At 45.0% G+C, this 19422-nt stretch overlaps 1 protein-coding gene across 10 annotated transcripts in view; it reads left to right on the top strand.

Moving 5' to 3' along the window:
- The window catches only part of MYRIP (myosin VIIA and Rab interacting protein), a 339379-nt gene that overhangs the window by 242051 nt on the left and 77906 nt on the right, over positions 1–19422 (top strand). For all 10 annotated transcript variants that reach the window (XM_070492581.1, XM_044754350.2, XM_014859642.3 and 7 more), the window contains 4 exons: positions 7937–8073; positions 14633–14713; positions 18727–18824; positions 19041–19121. In XM_070492581.1, coding sequence (XP_070348682.1) covers positions 7937–8073; positions 14633–14713; positions 18727–18824; positions 19041–19121 — 397 coding nt within the window. The remainder of the gene's footprint in view (positions 1–7936; positions 8074–14632; positions 14714–18726; positions 18825–19040; positions 19122–19422) is intronic.

Here is a 19422-nt window from a genome sequence, read left to right as displayed (position 1 = left end):
AGCTTAAGAGGCGGTTGTGTTTTGGGTTTACAAAAAAAAACATCAAGGGATATAATCTTGTTCTCTTTGCAAAGATCATCTTAGGAGATGTGGTGTAATAGTATGAACTGTGAAGTGTCTGCAGAAGCTCCTTCTCTTTACGGACACTTAGCAGTGAAGACAGATCCTAAATAATTAATTAAAACAGTGCTATGAAGTGCTCCAGTTAGGCTGTGCTCAGAGAAGAGATGAGAAAGTTGGATGACGCTGTATCAACAAGAATGAGGACAATAGGTGGAAAGTATGTGTGCTTTGCATTCTATTGGGCTTTCTTGTGTTTGCAGTATAGAATGTTTCAGACATGCTCCAAAGTGCCTGGCGTGCTATAAAGACTCTCTTGGCCAATCATCCTGATCTGACAACTCTCATGGACCCACCATAGCAGATTTTAAGGAGACAAAACATTACCGATATCATTGAAGCTCCATTGTGAGCTTCTCTCTGACTCCATTCCCTTTTCTCCCTGAAGCTGGATTTATTGTTCCCCTGCATATTATTTGATTTTGCAACTTATGTATGACTAAATATATATATATAGTATTGTATATAGTATTTAAGTACATATAACATATATATATATATATATATATATATATATATATATATACGATCACTTTGATTTTTCTAATTTACATTAATGGCATCATGCTGCACACAGGGCCCTGAAGATTGTTTTTTAGGTTAAACATGTTGATAAGAGTAGATCTGACTTATTCACTTAATACAGCTGTATAATCTTTTATTGAATGAATAAATCACAGTTTATTTAACCATTCTCGTATTGATGGACTCCCCACCTTGTTCACACTACTCCAGACACATTGACTTCTTTGTTGTTGTTGCTCAGACACGCAAAGCAAGCTCCGGCCTCAGAGCATTTGCACTTCCTATTCCCTCCACCTGGAATGTTCTTGCCCCAAATTCCACATGGCTCACTCCTTCTTCTCCTTCTTGTCTCTGCTCAAAAGACACCTTATCAGAGAAGCCTTCCCTGACCGCCCTACATACAGTAGCTCCACTTTCCCACTGAGCCCCTTTCTCGCTCTTTATCCTGCTGCATTTCTTCTCATGGCGCTTGCTATGCCTGACAGAGAATATATCTAGCTGTTTGTCAGTCAGCCTCCTGCCTCTTACACTGGCATGTAAACATCTTGAGACTGGAGCCGTGTGCATTTGTCCCCTGCGGTATATTCAGTGCTCACAGCAGCCCCTGGCACATGGTGGGTGCTCAGTATATATTTGATGAATGAGTAAGTAAGTGAATGAATAAATGGATGAATGAATGAATGGACCAAGGTTATTTACATTTTTTCTGTTACAAGCAAAGCTTCGGTGAACACCCCAGGGACACATGTGAGTGCTTCTCTGAGGAGATTCCAAGAATGAAATTGCTAGACCATAGGGATGTACACCTCCTGAAAGCACTTTGTCAGGTATGAACCTCCATACAAAGGTAGCAGACTGTTGGGAGGGCGCAGGGAGAGAAGGAAGGTAGACTGCTCAGTCTGTGAAGGTGGGTTAAGTATGCTTATTTCTGATGGCAGGCAGCATGTAGTCCTACCTCCTGCTGTTTCTCCCACCTGGAACAGGGCTGTTCACCTGTCTGCCTGCTAAGACCCTACCTCAGTGCTAGACCACAGCTCTCTTGTTAGACTTTCAGAGTGGGACACCTGGCCCTCCTGTCCACTTATGCTTCCTCTGAAGCACCCTTGAGCTTGGCGAGGATAGCAATTGCTTTCATTGTGTCCGGGCTGAGCACTTTACTTGGATTCTCCCATCAACTATTCCCAAAACCCTGTGCTGCCATTATTATCCCTATTTTACAGGTGAGGAAACAGAGGCAGAGAGAGGTTGAGTGACTTGCCCAAGATCACCCAGCTAACTGGTGCAGAGCTGGGATTGGAACTCAGGCCCAGATCCAGTGCTGTTACACTGCACCGTGGAGATGGTGACACTACCGACAGTGTGCACTACAAATTGAGCAGCGGTTTTGTGCCAGACTCTGCTACATGCGTCCTCTTCTGTCCGCCATCTAACCTCCTGACTACATTATAGGAGTAGGAGCTGTTGTTATTTCCACTTTACACAGGAGACCGAAGCACCAAGGGGCAGAATACCCTGCCTGACATGACCTTGCAGGATGGCGAGAGAGCCAGAATTTGAACTCTCTTTCTCTCAGCCTTCTCCCTAGCGCTGTGCTTCCCCAGTGTAATCCTCAGGGGCTCACCCAGCCTGTCCTGGAGCCCGTCACTCACTCCTTCCTTCACGGAGCTTTAGTAGTAAGATGGCCACGCCCTGGCCTCTTGCCTCCACCCTTAGACCCTTTCTTGTTGTCCTGACAATTGTGTGAGCTCTTGGAAGACAAGTCTGGACATACATCTATGTCATATATTTATTTACATCATCTAAGTCTGTCATTCTCATTCTAGCTTTCAGCCTCATTAGTAATATGCCTCATTATAACAGTTATTCATCACAGGGGAATGGAGGAATGTAGAAAGACAGCAGTGCCAGCGAGAGGTCTTAGAATCTCTAAGAACTTGTGTGTTTGGGGAAAAACCCTCCTGCCAAGAGATTGTGCTGTTGTCCCATCGGGGCGCATGCCCCAGACTGGGAATCACTCATTTGCAGCATTTACTACATGGGAACCATGCAGGGAAGATGTGTTCGCTCACATTCGGACTCAGCTGGTATCCCCAGTGGGGATCAAGGGTCTGGCCTTTCTGTGGGCACTCTCAGCTGAGTTATTTAATTCTTCCTTTAGCCTTGTAAGGCACAAATTATTATCTAATTTTACAGATGAGGGAACTGTAGTTCCAAGGACTAAAAGTAATCAATTCTGACTATATTGTGATTGGTAAATTTTAAACATTTGCTGTTGATTTTTTTTTAAGCTTTGGTATTTAAAGAAATGATCATGCTTAAGTTTATGAAATTACACAAAGCTAAGAATCTTTGTGTGAGCATCCTTAAGGATAACTCGAGATCATTTAAAAAAGAAGCCAGGGAAATCAAGCAGTTGAGCTCATTCCAAGAAATGAGCTCTCCATTCCCTGGTGAGAGCAAAACTCGACGGCATTCAGCAGCACTTGAATGACCTCTAATATGAAAGGCTCAGCTTGCTTGAGCCTCAGAGTGGAATCAGGGCACTGCCCTGGGGCTGCTGGGAGGATGTCACTGAATCCTTAGAGAATGAGTGGCAGAACCACAGCCCGATTTGGATAGCAGAAAGCTTTTGGAATCAATCCAGGTATAAGTTGGAAAGTTTTCTACCACAAGTCTCGTCACCAGGAGCGCGTCTCCTGTCCTTCCTAAGCTACCTCTTCTATGTGTTTACTTCAGCTGAGAAGCAGCAGTTTGGGCCTCCTTAGAGAAAATACTTGAGACATAAAGCAAGTTGGTTCCAGTTTCCCATAGATCTGCGGGAATGATCCAGAACCCAAGGCCTGGGACACAGACTGTCTGGCCATTCCCAAGATGCCTTTGTCTTGGCTTTTGATTTCATTTCATGACTCCTCTTGCACTCTTTGAAGAAATTAGTCTGGCAGCACTGTTGGGTAGGGGCCTCATCTGTTTTGTCACCCCCTGTGTCCCTAGCACAGGGCCTGCCTCTTAGAGCACTCAATAAATAGTGAGGGAATGAAAGAATGAATGAGTGAACAAATGAAGGAATGCAGGCTTCCACCCTGCCTTCCATTCCAGCAGGATGCTGACACAAGTCTCTGTACTTCTCATCTACCCTTCCCTGAAGTCATGTCTGGTCAGGTGGAAGCTGGAGACCCGAGGGTGGGCCGGGGGGCCCTGAAGCACATGTAGCCAGTCCACCCTGGGTGCTGCGTCCTCACAGCCCTCTCTGGACACCTCTGCTCCACGAACCACATGCATCCTGGGAGTTTCCTCTGAGCTATGAATTTTAAAATAAGTGAAATAAAAGCAGTAATATCAAATGAGGGTAATCATGACTGAGCCTTCCCTGGGGCTTCCAGAAAAGCTTTCCACATTAACTCTAAGTCAAAACATAATCTAAAACACATCACTTCTTAAGGAAAAGCTTTCTGCTATCCAAATCGGGCTGTGGTTCTGCCACTCATTCTCTAAGGATTCAGTGACATCCTCCCAGCAGCCCCAGGGCAGTGCCCTGATTCCACTCTGAGGCTCAAGCAAGCTGAGTATTCCATATTAGAGGTCATTCAAGTGCTTCTGAGTGCCGTAGAGTTGATATAACCAGGGAATGGAGAACTCATCCTACGACGTACTTGAAGTATTAGGACTCTTGGTTACAAATAACAGAGACCCAACTCAAAAAGGTTTAAATGATGGCTCATGTGATGGAAAAGTCCAAGGGTTGACTTCAGGCTTAAGTAGATCCAGGTGTTCAAAGCATGTCGAGAGAATCCTGTCCCTTCTCACTGTCAGATCTGCTGTTGTTCAGAGAGCCACAAATATCCCCAAGTGATGGCAAAGATGGCCCCAAAAGCCCCAGGCTTTCATTCTGCCATGGGGCCAGTCCAGCAGAAAGGGAGCACCTCTTTCCGAAAGCAAGCACACCTTGACCCTGTTTGGCAGGTCTGGTCGTGTGACCACCCCCATGGCTGCCAGCGAGTGAGGCCAGCCTTTCCAGAACAACATAGACTCAGTTGGGGAGGAGGGATGAGTGTCCCAAAAGGGAAGGAAATGCCCTTTTTCCAGAAGAATGAGGAGTGCAGTAACAACTATCCCCCACCAATAGCATAGACCCGCTCAGCTGCTGAGCTTCCCGCTCAGGTCCTTCCTGGCGGTCAGCTGCTCAGAGAGCAGGGCAGGGTGTGGAGAGGCAGCCCGGAAAATATTTCTCTTCCGGAGTCATATTTCTTTTGTGCTTTTAAAGCTATCAAATAAATCATAAGCCCAGAGGTTATGATTTCCAAGGACAAAGTCTTCCATATTTTTTTTCTTTTCTGCTATATTATTCTAAATTCTGAAAATAGCTTTATGGGTTTTTCTGTTTATAAAAATGACAGACACTTACTGTAATAGATTAAAATGCTATAGGCAAATACACTGGAGAGAGCCAGTCGCTCTTCACATTGGGTGCCTGTGACTAGCGCGTGTGCGTGGTTGAGGTCCCATTTTTGAATCTCTGCTCAGGCACTTGCTCCTTTGGGCAAGATAATCTGACTACATCTTGATTTGCTCATCCATAAAAATGGAACTCATCCGTGTAGTTGTCAAAAAAAACTGTTGAGCCCTCACATTGTGCCAGATACCTTATTGCTTGCGTTATTTCATTTAATCCTCAAAACTGCCTTATAAGGTAACCAGCACTGTCATCATACCCATCTTATAAATGAAGAAACTGAGGCTTAGAGGAATTGAGTCATTTGTTCATGACCACATGGGTGGTAAATGCCAGAGCCTGGGCAGTCCCAGCCTGTCTCAGACCCCATGCCCTTACCCACTGCACTGTACTCCAGGAGAATTAAATACAGTGATTCAAGGAAAGCTTTGGGCACAGTGCTGAAGACAAAGCAAGCACTCAAATAATTCCATTCGTTTTTATTAATAGCAATGATACTGATGATACAGTGCAGTTTTATATAAAAGGGATGATATGTTTGGTGCATTCTGTTTTATAGCTGCCTTTCTCCCTCAATGAAGAAGACAAGCCTCTAAATGCCATCTTGTCTCCCAAACCAGAGTGGAGGCGATGATGCTTGCTTTCTCCCCTTTTCTCCTCCTTCCTGTGCTGCACTGGAGGCTGGAAGTGGGCTTTGCCATGGGGCAATCGGCCCCTCCTTCGGGGATTTCTTTTCAACGTGAGGCCACTTGGAGGACTTTAGAATCTCACACCATCACGGGTGAGGAGTGAAATTGCTACAAGCTTCCTGAAAGACTGGCGTCTTTGAACTCAGCAATTCTACTTCTAGAATCCACAGTCCTAGACATGTGAAATCATTTAGCTGCCAACATATGCATCACAGACTTGTTTTTAATAACAAAAAAAATTGGGACGAATTCAGTGTCCAAAGATGGGAGATCAGTTGAATAAGGAACACTGTGTTCATACTATAGAGAACTCGCAAACTACTAAGAATGCTGTGGGGGAAGACTATTCAACAACTTAAAGTCAATCAGGAATGTTAAGTGAAAAAAACAGGTTTAAAACAGTGACCGTCCATCATGTCCCAGCTTTTCTTTAGTGTCAACTATGAGCGCTGCAGTGGTCTAGGAACTTGGGGTACAGGAGTGGGGAAAAACCTGCCTTCCGTGAACTTGTGTTCTGTTGGAAAGGGGGAAATAGATAATAAACAATTTAACAAGTAGTGGTTAATTCACATATTAGTGTATTATCATATATAATGAGTTACAGATAATTAAGCAACAGGTACAGAGAATCACTCTGTAGAAATATGAGGGGAGTGTGAGAGTAACAGGACAGAAGATGTGTTGGCGTGATGGTGGTATTTCAGCTAGGGTGGTCAGGAAAGGCCTCCCAAAGGCGGTGACATTTGTGCAGAGAGCTCCAAGTGTGTAAGCCAGGAAGGCAACTAGCAGGCTTGACTTTGGGGTACATGGATAGGACCTGGTGGGCAGGCATGTGGGGGCTCCCCCAGTGCCAAACAAGGAGGGCTTCCCTGCAAGGTGGTAACCCCTGTATTGAAGTCCTAGGCCTCCTCAAGTAGATTGCTCAATTTTCTTAGAGAACTGCTTTCTATTTTTGTCCTAAGACAAAGCATTGTTGGATCGATTGTCCATTTGTTTGGAATAGGGATGGGGCCAAGAGCCCTCACTGTTGTCTACACAGCCATTAAACCAGCTTTCTGAATACTGTCTCATAACCCAGTCCTGCTCTCTGCACCAGCCAACTTCGAATTGGACCTCCCCCTCTTCTGTCTGTTTTGAGGGACAATATTCTGTTATTTTTATGCTCTCACTCACTTTCAGTTTTCCAGAAATCTGTCAAAATCTCTGATTCTGTTCTGTCCTCTAATCTTCACTTTTATAGATTTCTTTCCCTTTGGATGTCTTCTCACATTTCACTGGCGTCTGGGGAAGAAGAGCAGCTAAATGTGTGCTTGTTCCTCCATTGAATTAGACACATTTATATTCATTTTGCTCTTCTGAATTTTCTAAAATGAGCATGCATTATTAAATTCATAATAAGAAAAATAACAACAAAAGCTGTTCTTGAAATGGAAGGATTTAGAAATATGCTCTCGCCAGGCAGAAAAGAGAAGAATCAGGTCAGTGTTTTGTCTGGACCGCTACAGCCCTGACCGGGGGACTGCTTCCCCACAGCGCTTCAGGCTGAGTGAGTAAGAGGCTGGAGAATCTTGCTGTAGGGCCCGGTGTCTCACTTGTGCTTTTTATTTTCCCAAGATGAATTAGAAATGTTGTTAATGCAGGAAGAGTGTCAAATATAAAGCCTGCTATTAAACAAATGTATCAGCAGCTTCAAATGGCAAGCATTTATCAGCTTGCTCTTTGGATGGACTCAAGTGACGGTTCTTCTGCTGGTCTTACCTAGGGTCACCCATGCATCTCCAGTCAACTGGCAGTGGATGGCCTTACTCACCTTCTAGGGGTTGGCTGGGTATTGGCTGGGGCAGGAGGGGTGATTGGGCCAAGTGTCTCTTGTCATCCCAAAGGCTAGTTTGGGCTTGTTCACATGGTGATGGGTTGCAGGACTTCCAAGAGCAGCAAGAGAGGAAGGTACAGGGTTCAAGACTCCACAGCATCACTTCCACCACTCTATGGTCAGAGCAGGTGGCCAGCCCAGATTCAAGGAGTAGAGAAATAAACTCCACATATTGGTGGAAGGAGCTACAAAGTATTGTGGCAGTCCTTCCAAACCATTATTTAATAATTCTATTTTTTAATGCAAATGTTTTGTTTTCTAATTCTGTGTTTTCTTCAGGCTTCTGAGAACCCAGTCTCTGGAATGGTTCTACAATAATGTGAAGAGCCGTTTCAAACGCTTTGGCAGTGCCAAGGTCCTGAAGAACCTGTACAGGAAACACCGGTTGGAGAGTGGAGCATGCTTCGACATTCTAGGTACACCGGGTGCCTGCTGCTCTGGGAGTCTTTGGTGGGCTGGTGGGATGGAAGAAGGCCTAGCTTGGAGGCCCTGTATGCCGGGGCACGCTCACCTGAGACAGAGAAAGTTGCTTAAATGTCTGGCTCTAATGAGGAGCAGAAATAGAAGGACATATACCAAAGATTCTGTTAAGTTTTGAGTCTTTTGGTTCCAGCATCCTCACTGAGCTGAAAATGTTATGAGTTGGGAAGACCAAAGTACTTCTACAAATTGTGGACATTTTAATTCTGGGTCCTTAGAAACTAAAGATTCCTGATCATATTCCCCTCATGATTAAAACATTGGCGAGTCATCTTTGTTTGGTTGTGTAGACTAGGACTGCACTCAGAGGATATGCCCTCCACTCCCCTTCCTTCCTACTCAAAATTCTTTTCATACCAAGCCCAGAATTTGATGTAATGGGAGAGTTAGAAAAGTATCAGCTTCCTCCTAGGAAGCTGGAAGATGAGTCCTACCTATGCTGTTTTTAATCAGTTAAGACAACCAATGTAATTAGAACGCAAAATTGTATTCTTTAGTTCCGTTAGACCAGCCAGTAGGAAGAAATGGTTGTCAGAGTATGAACAGCACGTCCTCCAAAAAAGACTGGTGTTTTTTGTCTAGAGGCGGATTTTTTTCATGACTTTGCTGACGCAGGTAAATGCTTTTTATCCATGAGAAAGAGGGAAGAAAAAAAAAAATCCCATCCATCTCATTTGGAGCTTTTTCACCCTCATTATTTTACATTGTTGTATTCTCAATAAAGTCTGCGGTTGTGTCTTATCTAAAAATGTGCCAGCCACTGAGTCAAGGGGGAAAATAGGATGGAAGCATTCCACACACAAAATCATTAGGGCCTTTTGTGGTGTAGAGTTGTTAGAATCTCTGTCTTTCAAAATACTCAGGAAGCCCATAACCAAGAGAGCAGTGCTGAAGGTTTCCACGTATTATTTTTATCTTCTCTTTAAGAGTTTTCTAAAAATTTTCTCCAGGAATAGAGGCAAGAAAGAAAGCTTAAAGTAATGGTGTTAACAGTAGTTTTTCAGCCCAAAGAGATATCTCAAGAAACTTCCAGAATAGAATTGGCTCACTTATTTGCATCCCATCCTTTCTTTCCTCTCTTGTACATCCCCAGGTCTGTTTCATGTACCCCTTTACATGTCACCAAATTCAGATCTCATAGGTGTTCTCTGCTGATTAATGCAAATTGAGAAAAAAAGCAAACACATGTGGAGAATCCCGTAGAACAGAGCACAATTCCTGTTTCTCTCCCTTTCTCTCTAAGGCCCCACAGGGGGAGCAGGTGGATATGAATCCCAATGGGTGAGCTCAGGGTTTTGAAATTTTCAAGCGTCACTTTTAAAGGAGAATCATTTGCTGGGAATAACTATCTGCCACAACTGAAGCAGATTTGGGTTCTGGGCCCTCTGTGATTCACCACTTCTTTCCTCTGGGACTCAGTCACAGCACTTATCCCACTGCATTCAGGTGATGGTTTACAAAGCCGCTCTCCTGCTGGACCATGTAGAGGCAAAAGCATCTTTATCTCTGTGTTCCCAAAGCGTGGCTCAATGCCAGGAACGTCTTATGTCCTCAGTACTGCACTAGTTCAATCTAAAAAGCATTTTGTGGGTACCAAGTCACTTCATAAAAGTGTTAGAATCTGTCGCTTTAATAGGGTTAGTGTCCCCATTTAAACTGAGATTTCCTTTTAATAAACGTGAAGATAAGCAGACAGGAGACAGTTTCTGAGATGGCACTCAAACCTCTAAAGCCGTAATCATAAAATAGTGAGATGTAGTCTACACACAACTTACAAAATTTAGTTACAATTCAAGTATGGAGAAATATCCCAGTGCTTAAGCAGCCTGCTGGTTATGGTGGATGACTGGGGAGTGACTAGCATTAGCTTTTCCTACCACTCAGCACCCTTGGATGCTCACCACCTGCCATCCTCAATCCTGACTACACATTAGAATCACATAGGGAGCTCTGAAAAAATCCCAGTGCCCAGGATCACCTTCCACCCCCCAGTCAGTTACTCCCAAATCTCTGGAGGGGGGCCCGGCACAGGTATTTTTTAAAGCTCCCTGGGTTATTTTAAGGGAGAGCCAAGACTGAGAATCTCAGCTAGTATTCACTATAATTTGTTCAGCAGAGTTCTGAATAAGATGGTTCCATCAACTCCATCTAAGGGTACTTATTTTCAGAATTTTGATTGTCAGAACACAATAGGCAACATCTGCAGTGTGCAAGGCATGTGCTGTGTTCCAGGACTCTCAGAGTAAAACTGCTTTTACCTACGAAACATCTGCACAGTGTAGTTTGCCATAAAAACACTCAGTCCATTGAAAATTCACTTATGCCACAGAATTTTATAGGTCACCCATCACATGTGCACCTTTCATGGCCATCAGGCCCTCCGTTGCCCTCCCAAGCTAACTTTATTCCTCCCGCAGCCCCATCAGGAGACCAGGTTAGGCCTCAACAGAGACCCATTAGTTTTGTCAGATAAATTTATCTAAGATTGATTAATTCCTTCAGTAAACATTTATTGCACACCTACTATGTGCCCACCTGGTTTAAGAGTTGGGGATGACACTGCCATCTCAGAGCCAACAGGCCAGTGGAGAAGTCAGATAAATAAGTAAATAAGTTTATAAAAAATATAATGTCCATTGGTAATGAGTGCTCCCCTGTTTACCTAATTGATCCAGCATGACATTTTTAACAGTTATCCTACGAAGAAGCACTACATGAAAAGATAAAAGTCGCCATGATTAATATACCTAATCTCTAGACAATTGGATGAATAATATTTGCTTTTTCTTAGTATTGGATAAATAAAATGGGAAAATAAACCCTGCTTTTATTTATTAACACTCTAAATCTATATTTGACGTAATTCTTGAAAAGGTCTATTACATCTTTCATCTGGGATTTAACTGACAAACTCGGTCTTTTGAAAATGCTGAGCCTCGTGAAATCAGAGTCCTCCAGCTCGGGATAGATGTGACAGCGGCGGGCTGCTCTGCATCAGTGCTTCCCAGAACAGTTCCATTGCTCTGCCCGTGGAAGAATCACATCATCCTGAATGACGCTGATCCTCTCACCTGTGAATTTAAAGGGACACAAGGAGAGGTGTTGTACTAGAGGATTTAAAATCATGCAAAACCGGAGCTTGTCCTCTGGTCAGCTCAGTCTCCCAAAGGTGTTCGCAGATCCTCTCCTCTCTCCTCCTGCTCCTCACCGTCCTCCCCGTTCTCTCAGCAGATGGCCTTGCTGCCTCCTTCACAGGCAGGCAGTGTAGACCAGGCAGAGACTTCCTCGTCTTCCCCCTTCCAGCGCTGTCTGTGGCCATCCGCCTTCTTCAGCTGCTGAAGTGGAGGCACTGTCCCCTCTTCTTGTTGCCTGCCCCTCCCCTTGTTCTCCACATCTGATCCCCATCACATTCCAGGAAGGTCTCAAGGTCACTCAGCCCTTGCTCCTTGCCCATTCAACCTTTCTCTGAGCTGGTTCCTTCCTATTGATTTGTAAACACACTCCAGTCTCTCCCGTTTCCTAAACCCTCCTGGGACTGCATATTTTCCTCCCTTTCCTGCCCTGCCATGCTCTCTCCCATCATAGGTATGTGGGGGACTGGTCTTGGCCACACCAAGATAATGTCTCTTTGGCATGAGGATTATTTGGGGCTTGTTGCTTTTGATAAACTGGGACAGGGAAGGAGGTTCTGAGGAGTGGAACTTGCTTACCCTTTGTTAAGAAATATTTACATTTGTAAGGGAAATCTCCATCTGTAAAGGTCCCTCCCTCTCTGTACCCGAAGAGGGGGATGACTATCTCTAGAAACTCTTAATCAATACCAAAGGCAAGGACTTAAATCTGCATAATAATCTTACTCCTGTTTCTGGTAACCTCCTGTAACTGACTCCCCCACCCCCAATATCCTCCTTTGTTGTTAGCTGAAGATGATATTTAAGGTGGGGGCTTCAGCCATTTTGGCAAGTTGCTCAGCTTGCCTGAGCCGCTCCCATGTATACATGTTATAAAGCTTTGTTTAATTTTCTCCTGCTATTCTGTCTCATGTGAATTTAATTTGTTTTCCAGCCAGATGAACCCAGAGAGGGTAGAGGAAATGTCTTCCTCCCCTACAGGTACATTCCAGAAAGCAGGCTGTCCTCATGGCTTCCATTTCCTGCACTTCCTCATTTTACACCCACTCTCTCCTCCTTCTTCCAAGCTGTTCTCCACACAGCAGCCAGAGGGCACTTTTGGAAGCACAGAACTGGGCCAGGTCACCTCTGTGGAACCTCTACTGGCTTCTTGTGGCTATTGGGATAAAGACCCAACACTGACGTGGCCGCCATGACCTGTGTGCTCTCTGGCTTCAGGTCATCTCATGCCGTGCTTCCTCTCCTGTCTGCAGCCCAGCCACACTGCCTCTTGTTAGGTCCCCAGATGCACCCTACTGCCCCCACTGCCTGTCCCTCTGCAAGCTGTTTGCTCTGCCCTGGACCCTCACCCACCTCCCCACACCCCCTTGGCTGGTTACTCTCTGTCTAGGTCAGTCTTCCCTGCTGAACACTTTCATGATTCTGTGAACCACCCAATCAGAACACTTAACATATCTATAATTTTACATTTGTTTATATAAATTTTTGATTAATGAGTTCTCTCCCACTTGTCAACACAAATAATCCATAACCAACCTATCAATCAAAATTGGGGTGAGTTTATTATGAGGCAGAGTGAGGATTATAACCGAGTAAGGCCTTAGACTAAAGGCGTTCCGGAGAAGCATGGGTTTCAGTACAGTCTTATATCTTTTAGAACAAAGAACATACATTAAACATACCCAGGATACATTTCCCTCAAGATTTCAGAGATATTCATTTGCAAATTAGAAGATCAACATGACCCTGATGTCAGAAAAGGGACTAATATCAGCGGCATTACCAATAGGGCATTAACAATAGGATGTAGGAGGGGAAGTGTGCATTCTTATGTTAAGAGAGTGCATTCTTTACTTTAACGGATAAGCAGATGTACAACATATGTTTGATAGGCCATAAGTCAGGCCTTTTAGTTCAAGCCAAATCAGTTTTGAACTCAAATAGTTACCCCATATACCTCAATATGTGACCTCTTGTCACACTAGACTATCATGTTTGTCAGGGCAGCTAGGGTTTCTGGCGTTGCTCTCTGATGTACCCTCAGAGCCAGCTGAGGGCCAGGCACCTGGCAGCTGCACATGGAGTATTTGCACTTAGATGTATAACCTGGGAACTGAGGAGGTGACTTAGCCTCAAGCCTTATTTAATAAGTGAGGAAACTGAGACCCAGGGAGACAAGGTCCCTTCCTCAAAGTCACAGGCCTAGTATAAGAGGACTGCAGGCCTTTTGAAAATCGGGTCAAAAAACATAAACACAGAGAATGGTACGTGGTCAGACTGAAGTACCATGACAGGCTGCACACCAACAGCTTGTTCCACAAAGGTAGAAGCCTACTAAACCTGCTACAGGTACCCACAGCAGTTACCTTAGAGCTCCCACATGGGAGCCCCCATGGCAGCCCATCCAAGGAAGCACCGTGTGTTATAGGTATTGAAGGCCTATTGCTTAGTTTGACTTGGCATCAGCGGCACTTGTCCCCTTTTGAGCTAAGGCATCTAGAACCATATTTATTTTCTTGGTTCTATCAAACAATGTTTTCCACCAGCATCAAATTCAATACATTTTTTTTCAAGCCACCTGCTGTCTAGGTGCTATCTTGGGTACTGGGGATACAATACAGTGATTTAAAAAAAGAAAATCCATCATCTCCATCTTTAGAGATCTCATTTGGTGAAATAATATGTGAACACATATAATAAAAATTTCCAATTAAAAGGGCTTAGCCAACTGCTCTTCTCAGCCTGGAACTAAGACTAGGGTTGTATGTTCCAACAGAGAGAAGAACTGAGAAGAAGCAGTGGACCTTAAAAAGTCAAATGCCATGGCTTACTTTCCTTGTCTCACTCTGGGTTTGTTTCCCATGGACTCTCGTCTACAGAAGAGAATGGTGACAGTTAAATCATCAGCTAAAGGCAGCTGTTTGGCTCAATTTCATGGGCTGCAGCTAAGACCAGACATGCACAGTCTCATCACCCACTATGAGGAGGGCGCTCTTGCTGTTCCTCTATTTCTAGTAAGGAAACTGAGTCAGATTAACTTGCTCAAGGTCACACGACTAGTAATTTGCAGGTCCAGGAATTGACCTCACATCTCTCTGACTTCAGTCCATCGTTCTGTCTTTGATTCCACATTGCCTCCACAGAAGGTATTGGAAGAAAGCTGGAGTTGGCAACAATGCTACATCAGGAATCAGTGTGAGAAGAAAAACGTGACTGGTCAAAAATTGTAGCGTTACTGTGGAACCCAGTGATTCCCCAAACCTATTTGCAAGGCTAACTTAATCAAAGTAGGTAATGGTGATCTGCCAATTCAGCGCTCACCGAAGAAATCTGATAATCGTGTTCTCTCCCTTCACCCCTACAGGAGGAAGCTTTTTTGAGGCGAACCTGGAGAATGAAGGAAGTATTTCAGGCAGCGATTCAACATTTTACAGACAGTCAGAAGGTAAGGTGGCTTAAGAGTTTACAACTAATGGGAAGTTGGAGGAATAGAAACATCATCAGATACTGTTAGGATCTCCCAGTTACATAGTAACAGCTGGATACTACTATTTGTTGCTGTGTGGGAGTCTCCATGGGTCTTCTTGCTATTGCCATTTATGTGAATCCATCATCAAAATAGGTGAGTATATCCAAGATGTGGCCTAGAGAAGTACATTTGCTGCCTGACCACTAGATACTTTATGATCTACTAATGGGTCCTTCTGGAGTTGGAATATGATAATCAATACACTTGTGCAATTCAAATTAAAATATTCTTACAAAGAATTTATCATTCACTGATTAACTTCTACTTTTTTATACCAATATAATAGTCCCCTTAGAGCAGAGGTTAACAGCAAAGCAAACTTCTAGTTTCAAACAAAACCTTCTCCAACACTTCAGCTCCTTCTCCAAAGCACCGGACATTGAGAACCCATGCCTCCTGAGTGCCCCTGCTGCTGTGGCCCCCACAGCTCTTCCACACTCTCTCTGTTCTCCCTTTGGGAGCCTTCTCATGAAGGTCCTGTCCTCTATCATCCTTGCTGCCTGAAACTTCTCCCTGGGTTACCACACACCCCCCTATGGCCTTGGTGCACCTCCATCTGCTCCTGAGTCTGGAATGCCCAGCCCTGATTTCAGCCCAGAGTTCTAGACTCAGATTTCTGATGCTTGGCCATCAGGACCCGTAGATCCTCCAGGGATCTTAAACTCAGCATGTCCTAATCAAGCTCCTCAGCCACATGGGTCCACCAGCAACAGTTATCTTTCCCTCAGTCCCCCTCCCTGTGTCCACTCCATCAGCCACGTTCCTGTTAGCTCTATTTCCAGTCCTTTCCTTTTCTTTCCATTCTGAGGCCCATGATCTGAGGACCTTCCCACCCACAATTCTCCTATATTAATATTAATTTCAGTGACCATCTATATCAGTCAGTGTTCTCCAGAGAAACAGAACCAATAGGATACACACACCCCCACATACAAAGAGGTTTATTTCATTTTAAGGACTTGGCTTGCACAATTGTGGGGCATTTTTTTTAATAGAATAAAAAAGTTTATTTTATTAGAATTAGGAATTTTTTTCCCTTTGGGCAACCTGAACAGTCCAGTCAAAATGAAAATCTGAGAACAATTATTTCCAAAGCACAGGGTGCACAGCCTGCTCTCTGCACAAAATTACAGGGTTAGGAGCATTTAATCAACTTACTGATTGTTTCACCAACCCATCCCTCAAGCGCTCTATACCAGAACTTGTGGCCCAAAATCTATAGAGTAGGTCTGCGGGCTGGAAACTCAGGCAGGAGTTGATGCTTCAGTCTTGAGGCAGGATTTCTTCTCTGGGAAACCTCAGTTTTTGTTCCTAAGGCCTTTCAACTGATTGGATGAGGCCCACCCACATTTTTGAGGGTGATCTCCTTCACTTAAAGTCAACTATTGTGGATGTTTACCACATCTATGAAATGCCTTCATAGCAACACTTACATTAGTGTTTGATGAAATAACTGGGTACTGTAGCCTAGCCAAGTTGACACATGAAACTAACCCCCCACCACCTAACTGGTCCTCTGAACTTGATCTTTCTGCCTCTGCCTTCTTAGCCTTCCTCCACGCCCTCGCCAGTTTTTCTCTCTGAAACACCAACTGGAGACATCACCTTCAGCCAAAACATCTTCGGTGTTCCACTTCACCCTCATCCAAAGATCATAAACACAGCATTCAAAGCCCTTCTGGTTGTGCTCCAGGCTCCTCCTTCCCGGGGATCTGTGGAAGCTGCTAACTATCCCCATCGCAGGCTCTACTGCAGGCGTCTTAGCTGTTACCCATGCACCTGGTCACCCAGTAGCTTGGGAGACACACGAGAGTGTAGGCTCAGCTTGTCCATGGGGGCATCACAGAGCCCTCACAGAATCTAGCACTCGGGAGCTACTTGGTAAACTTTGATTCAGTGCAAATTGGTGGGGCACCTCTTCTGTAAAAAATGCACTGATTGGCATCTTGAAGAAGAGAGATGAGAGGTACAATGTCTGTCTCCAGGGAGCACTTAGTGTGATGACAACTTAGATTTTATAGAATCTACTTAGAGAAACATTGGAAAACCTGTGTGTTCAATCAGCCACCCTGGGGTGTGCAGAGCCCTGAGCTGGGTTCGGCTCTACGTGACTGTTAGAGCTGGCTGGAGAGGTACTCATTGGCTGGCTACATTGCTTTGACTTTAACTGGGTTGGTTTTGGATGTTTTATTATGTTTGCCAAATGCCGCTTTCTGTACACGTTTGTGTCTTTAGGAGCCTAAGAAGCTTGAATTAAGTTTTTTAATTGAAGGATTGATTAATTACTTGATGTATTTACACCTTGTCTCATTCTACGAAGAATTTGAGGCAGCTTTCAGGAGATTTGCATGTGTTAAATAATGCATGACTAACAGATTATAAATGGAAACAACAAGTTGAAGTTGGGGAAAAGGAGACCCAGGCACGCAGCCCTTGTAGACCCACTTTCCTGTGCCTGACCCAAGTTGGGCTCCTAGGACAAACTGAGAAAGAGATGATAGAAATTCTCACTTTCAAGTAAGAAGCAAAAATCTACTACCTCAGGACAGCAGAATTCTTCCAAGCACTTAGCTCCAAAAAGAATGTTGTCACCTGTGGAAGTCCTTTGATTTGGGGACAGTTCCTCCGGTTTGTTGCCATAAGCAAAACACATGTTCACTAAAAATATGGTAGCATTATTTATTTTATTTTTTTTGAGGAAGATTACCCCTGAGCTAACATCTACTGCCAATCATCCTCTTTATGCTGAGGAAGACTGGCCCTGAGCTAACATCCATGCCCATCTTCCTCTACTTTATATGTAGGACACCTGCCACAGCATGGCTTGCTGAGCAGTGCCATGTCTGCACCTGGGATCGGAACCCGCGAACCCCAAGCTGCCAAAGCAGAACATGCAAACTTAACTGCTGCGCCACCGGGCCGGCCCCTGATAGCATTATTTTTAAAAATCATGTTAGCTTGTACTAATCTCATGTTTGTGGTTAAAGTCAATGGCTTTGGAGACAGAGAGTCCTGAATTCAAATCTCAGCTATCTTACTGTCTGACTGTGTAACCTTGAGCAAGTTATTTGACCTCTCTGTGCTTCAGTTCTCTCCTCTGTAAAATGGTCCCTACTCAATGGATTGTTGTAAAGATTAACTGTGATCAGGTCTGTGATGCTCGGCCCGGGGCCCACCCTTGGTGAGGTTGGCCAGTGTTATTGATTATTAGACTGGTTTAGAGTCTAAAAATTTCCTCTATGGATTTCGTATTTACATTAAACCATTTGTACAGCCCAGTGTCCTTAGAACATTTAATAACTTTCATCCCTATCATCACGATGATACATCATGTGCACAAAATAAATATAATCTTTATCTGAAACAGTAGATGAAGAATCGTTACTTCCTTACATGAAGTCCTTTCGTTCAGTTGTCATGAAGCCACTCTGTGTGCCTGGAGCTACGCTGAGTGTTGGGCTGCAGCAGTGACTGTGATCCAGTCTTGCTCTCTGAGAATGACCTGTGGGAGGGGCGGTGGGGTGGAGCTTTCTGGCTCTGATGGAAGCAAGCCCAGAGCCCCAGATGGACATCCAGCCAAGGCTGCAGGAGGGATGGGAGGAGGCTTTTCAGAGGAGGAACCCTTGGACCAAGCCTTGGGGCCCCCTGGAACTAGCCCAGTAACAGAGCAGGGGACCAGAAGGAGGGGAAACAAGATAATGGAGTCATGAAGAGAGAGACGTTAGCTCTTGAAGAATCTCAGTTGTTGTGTCTGGGGCGGGGATGAGAATAAGTGGGAGGCAGTGAGGCAGGGGAGAAGGCAAGGGACCTGTGTGCCAGGATAAGCAGTGTGGGGCTTGTCCCAGAGCCCTGAAAGACTTAGGCAGAAGACCTAAAGTGGAACAACCACAACCTTTCAGAAAGTGGTCTATGTTCTGTTTCCTGTCTAGGACATAGCATGATGGACACATTGGCTGTCGCCCTACGGGTGGCTGAAGAGGCCATCGAGGAGGCAATTTCCAAAGCAGAAGCCTATGGGGACAGCCTGGTATGGCCCCCCTTGTCCTCTCTGGGGGAGGTGTGGGTGGGATCCTGGCCACCAGGAGAAAATGCAGATTGTCAGGAAACCAATGTCCAGTAGCGTCCTTGACTAGAGTGGTGCCCAACCTCCCCTGCATTTGTGGTCAGGATTCCCAAGAAAGTGATCGCCAAGACCCCCAAAGCCACCCATAGCACATGGCCATTCTCTTCCCTCCCTCCACAGGACAAGCAGAACGAGGCCAGTTACCTGCGGGACCACAAGGAGGAGCTGACTGAGGAACTGGCCACAACCATCCTGCAGAAGGTAGGCAGGCCCTGGCATCCCGATGACTGCCATGGACCACCCTGGTGGGACCAGGGCCTCTGGAGAGCTGAAGACCAACCACGGACACTGCTGGGGCCTTGGGCACCATTTCTGTGCCTTGTCACTTTTGCCTGTTGTGCTCTGGGGGCCAACGCAGACAGACTGCACTGTACTGCCAAATCCGAGCAGGGTGAATGGGGTTGCCTTAGGGGGCTGAGCTAGCGGGTGAGGAGCCGGGAACTCAGCCCTGAGCAGACTACTCACTGGCTTCCCATTTCCTAGGTTTCGTGTGTGTGTGTCT

Source organism: Equus asinus, chromosome 21 (assembly GCF_041296235.1).
Source record: "Equus asinus isolate D_3611 breed Donkey chromosome 21, EquAss-T2T_v2, whole genome shotgun sequence".
Taxonomy (NCBI): Eukaryota; Metazoa; Chordata; class Mammalia; order Perissodactyla; family Equidae; genus Equus; species Equus asinus.
This window is presented reverse-complemented; position numbering and strand designations above follow the sequence as displayed.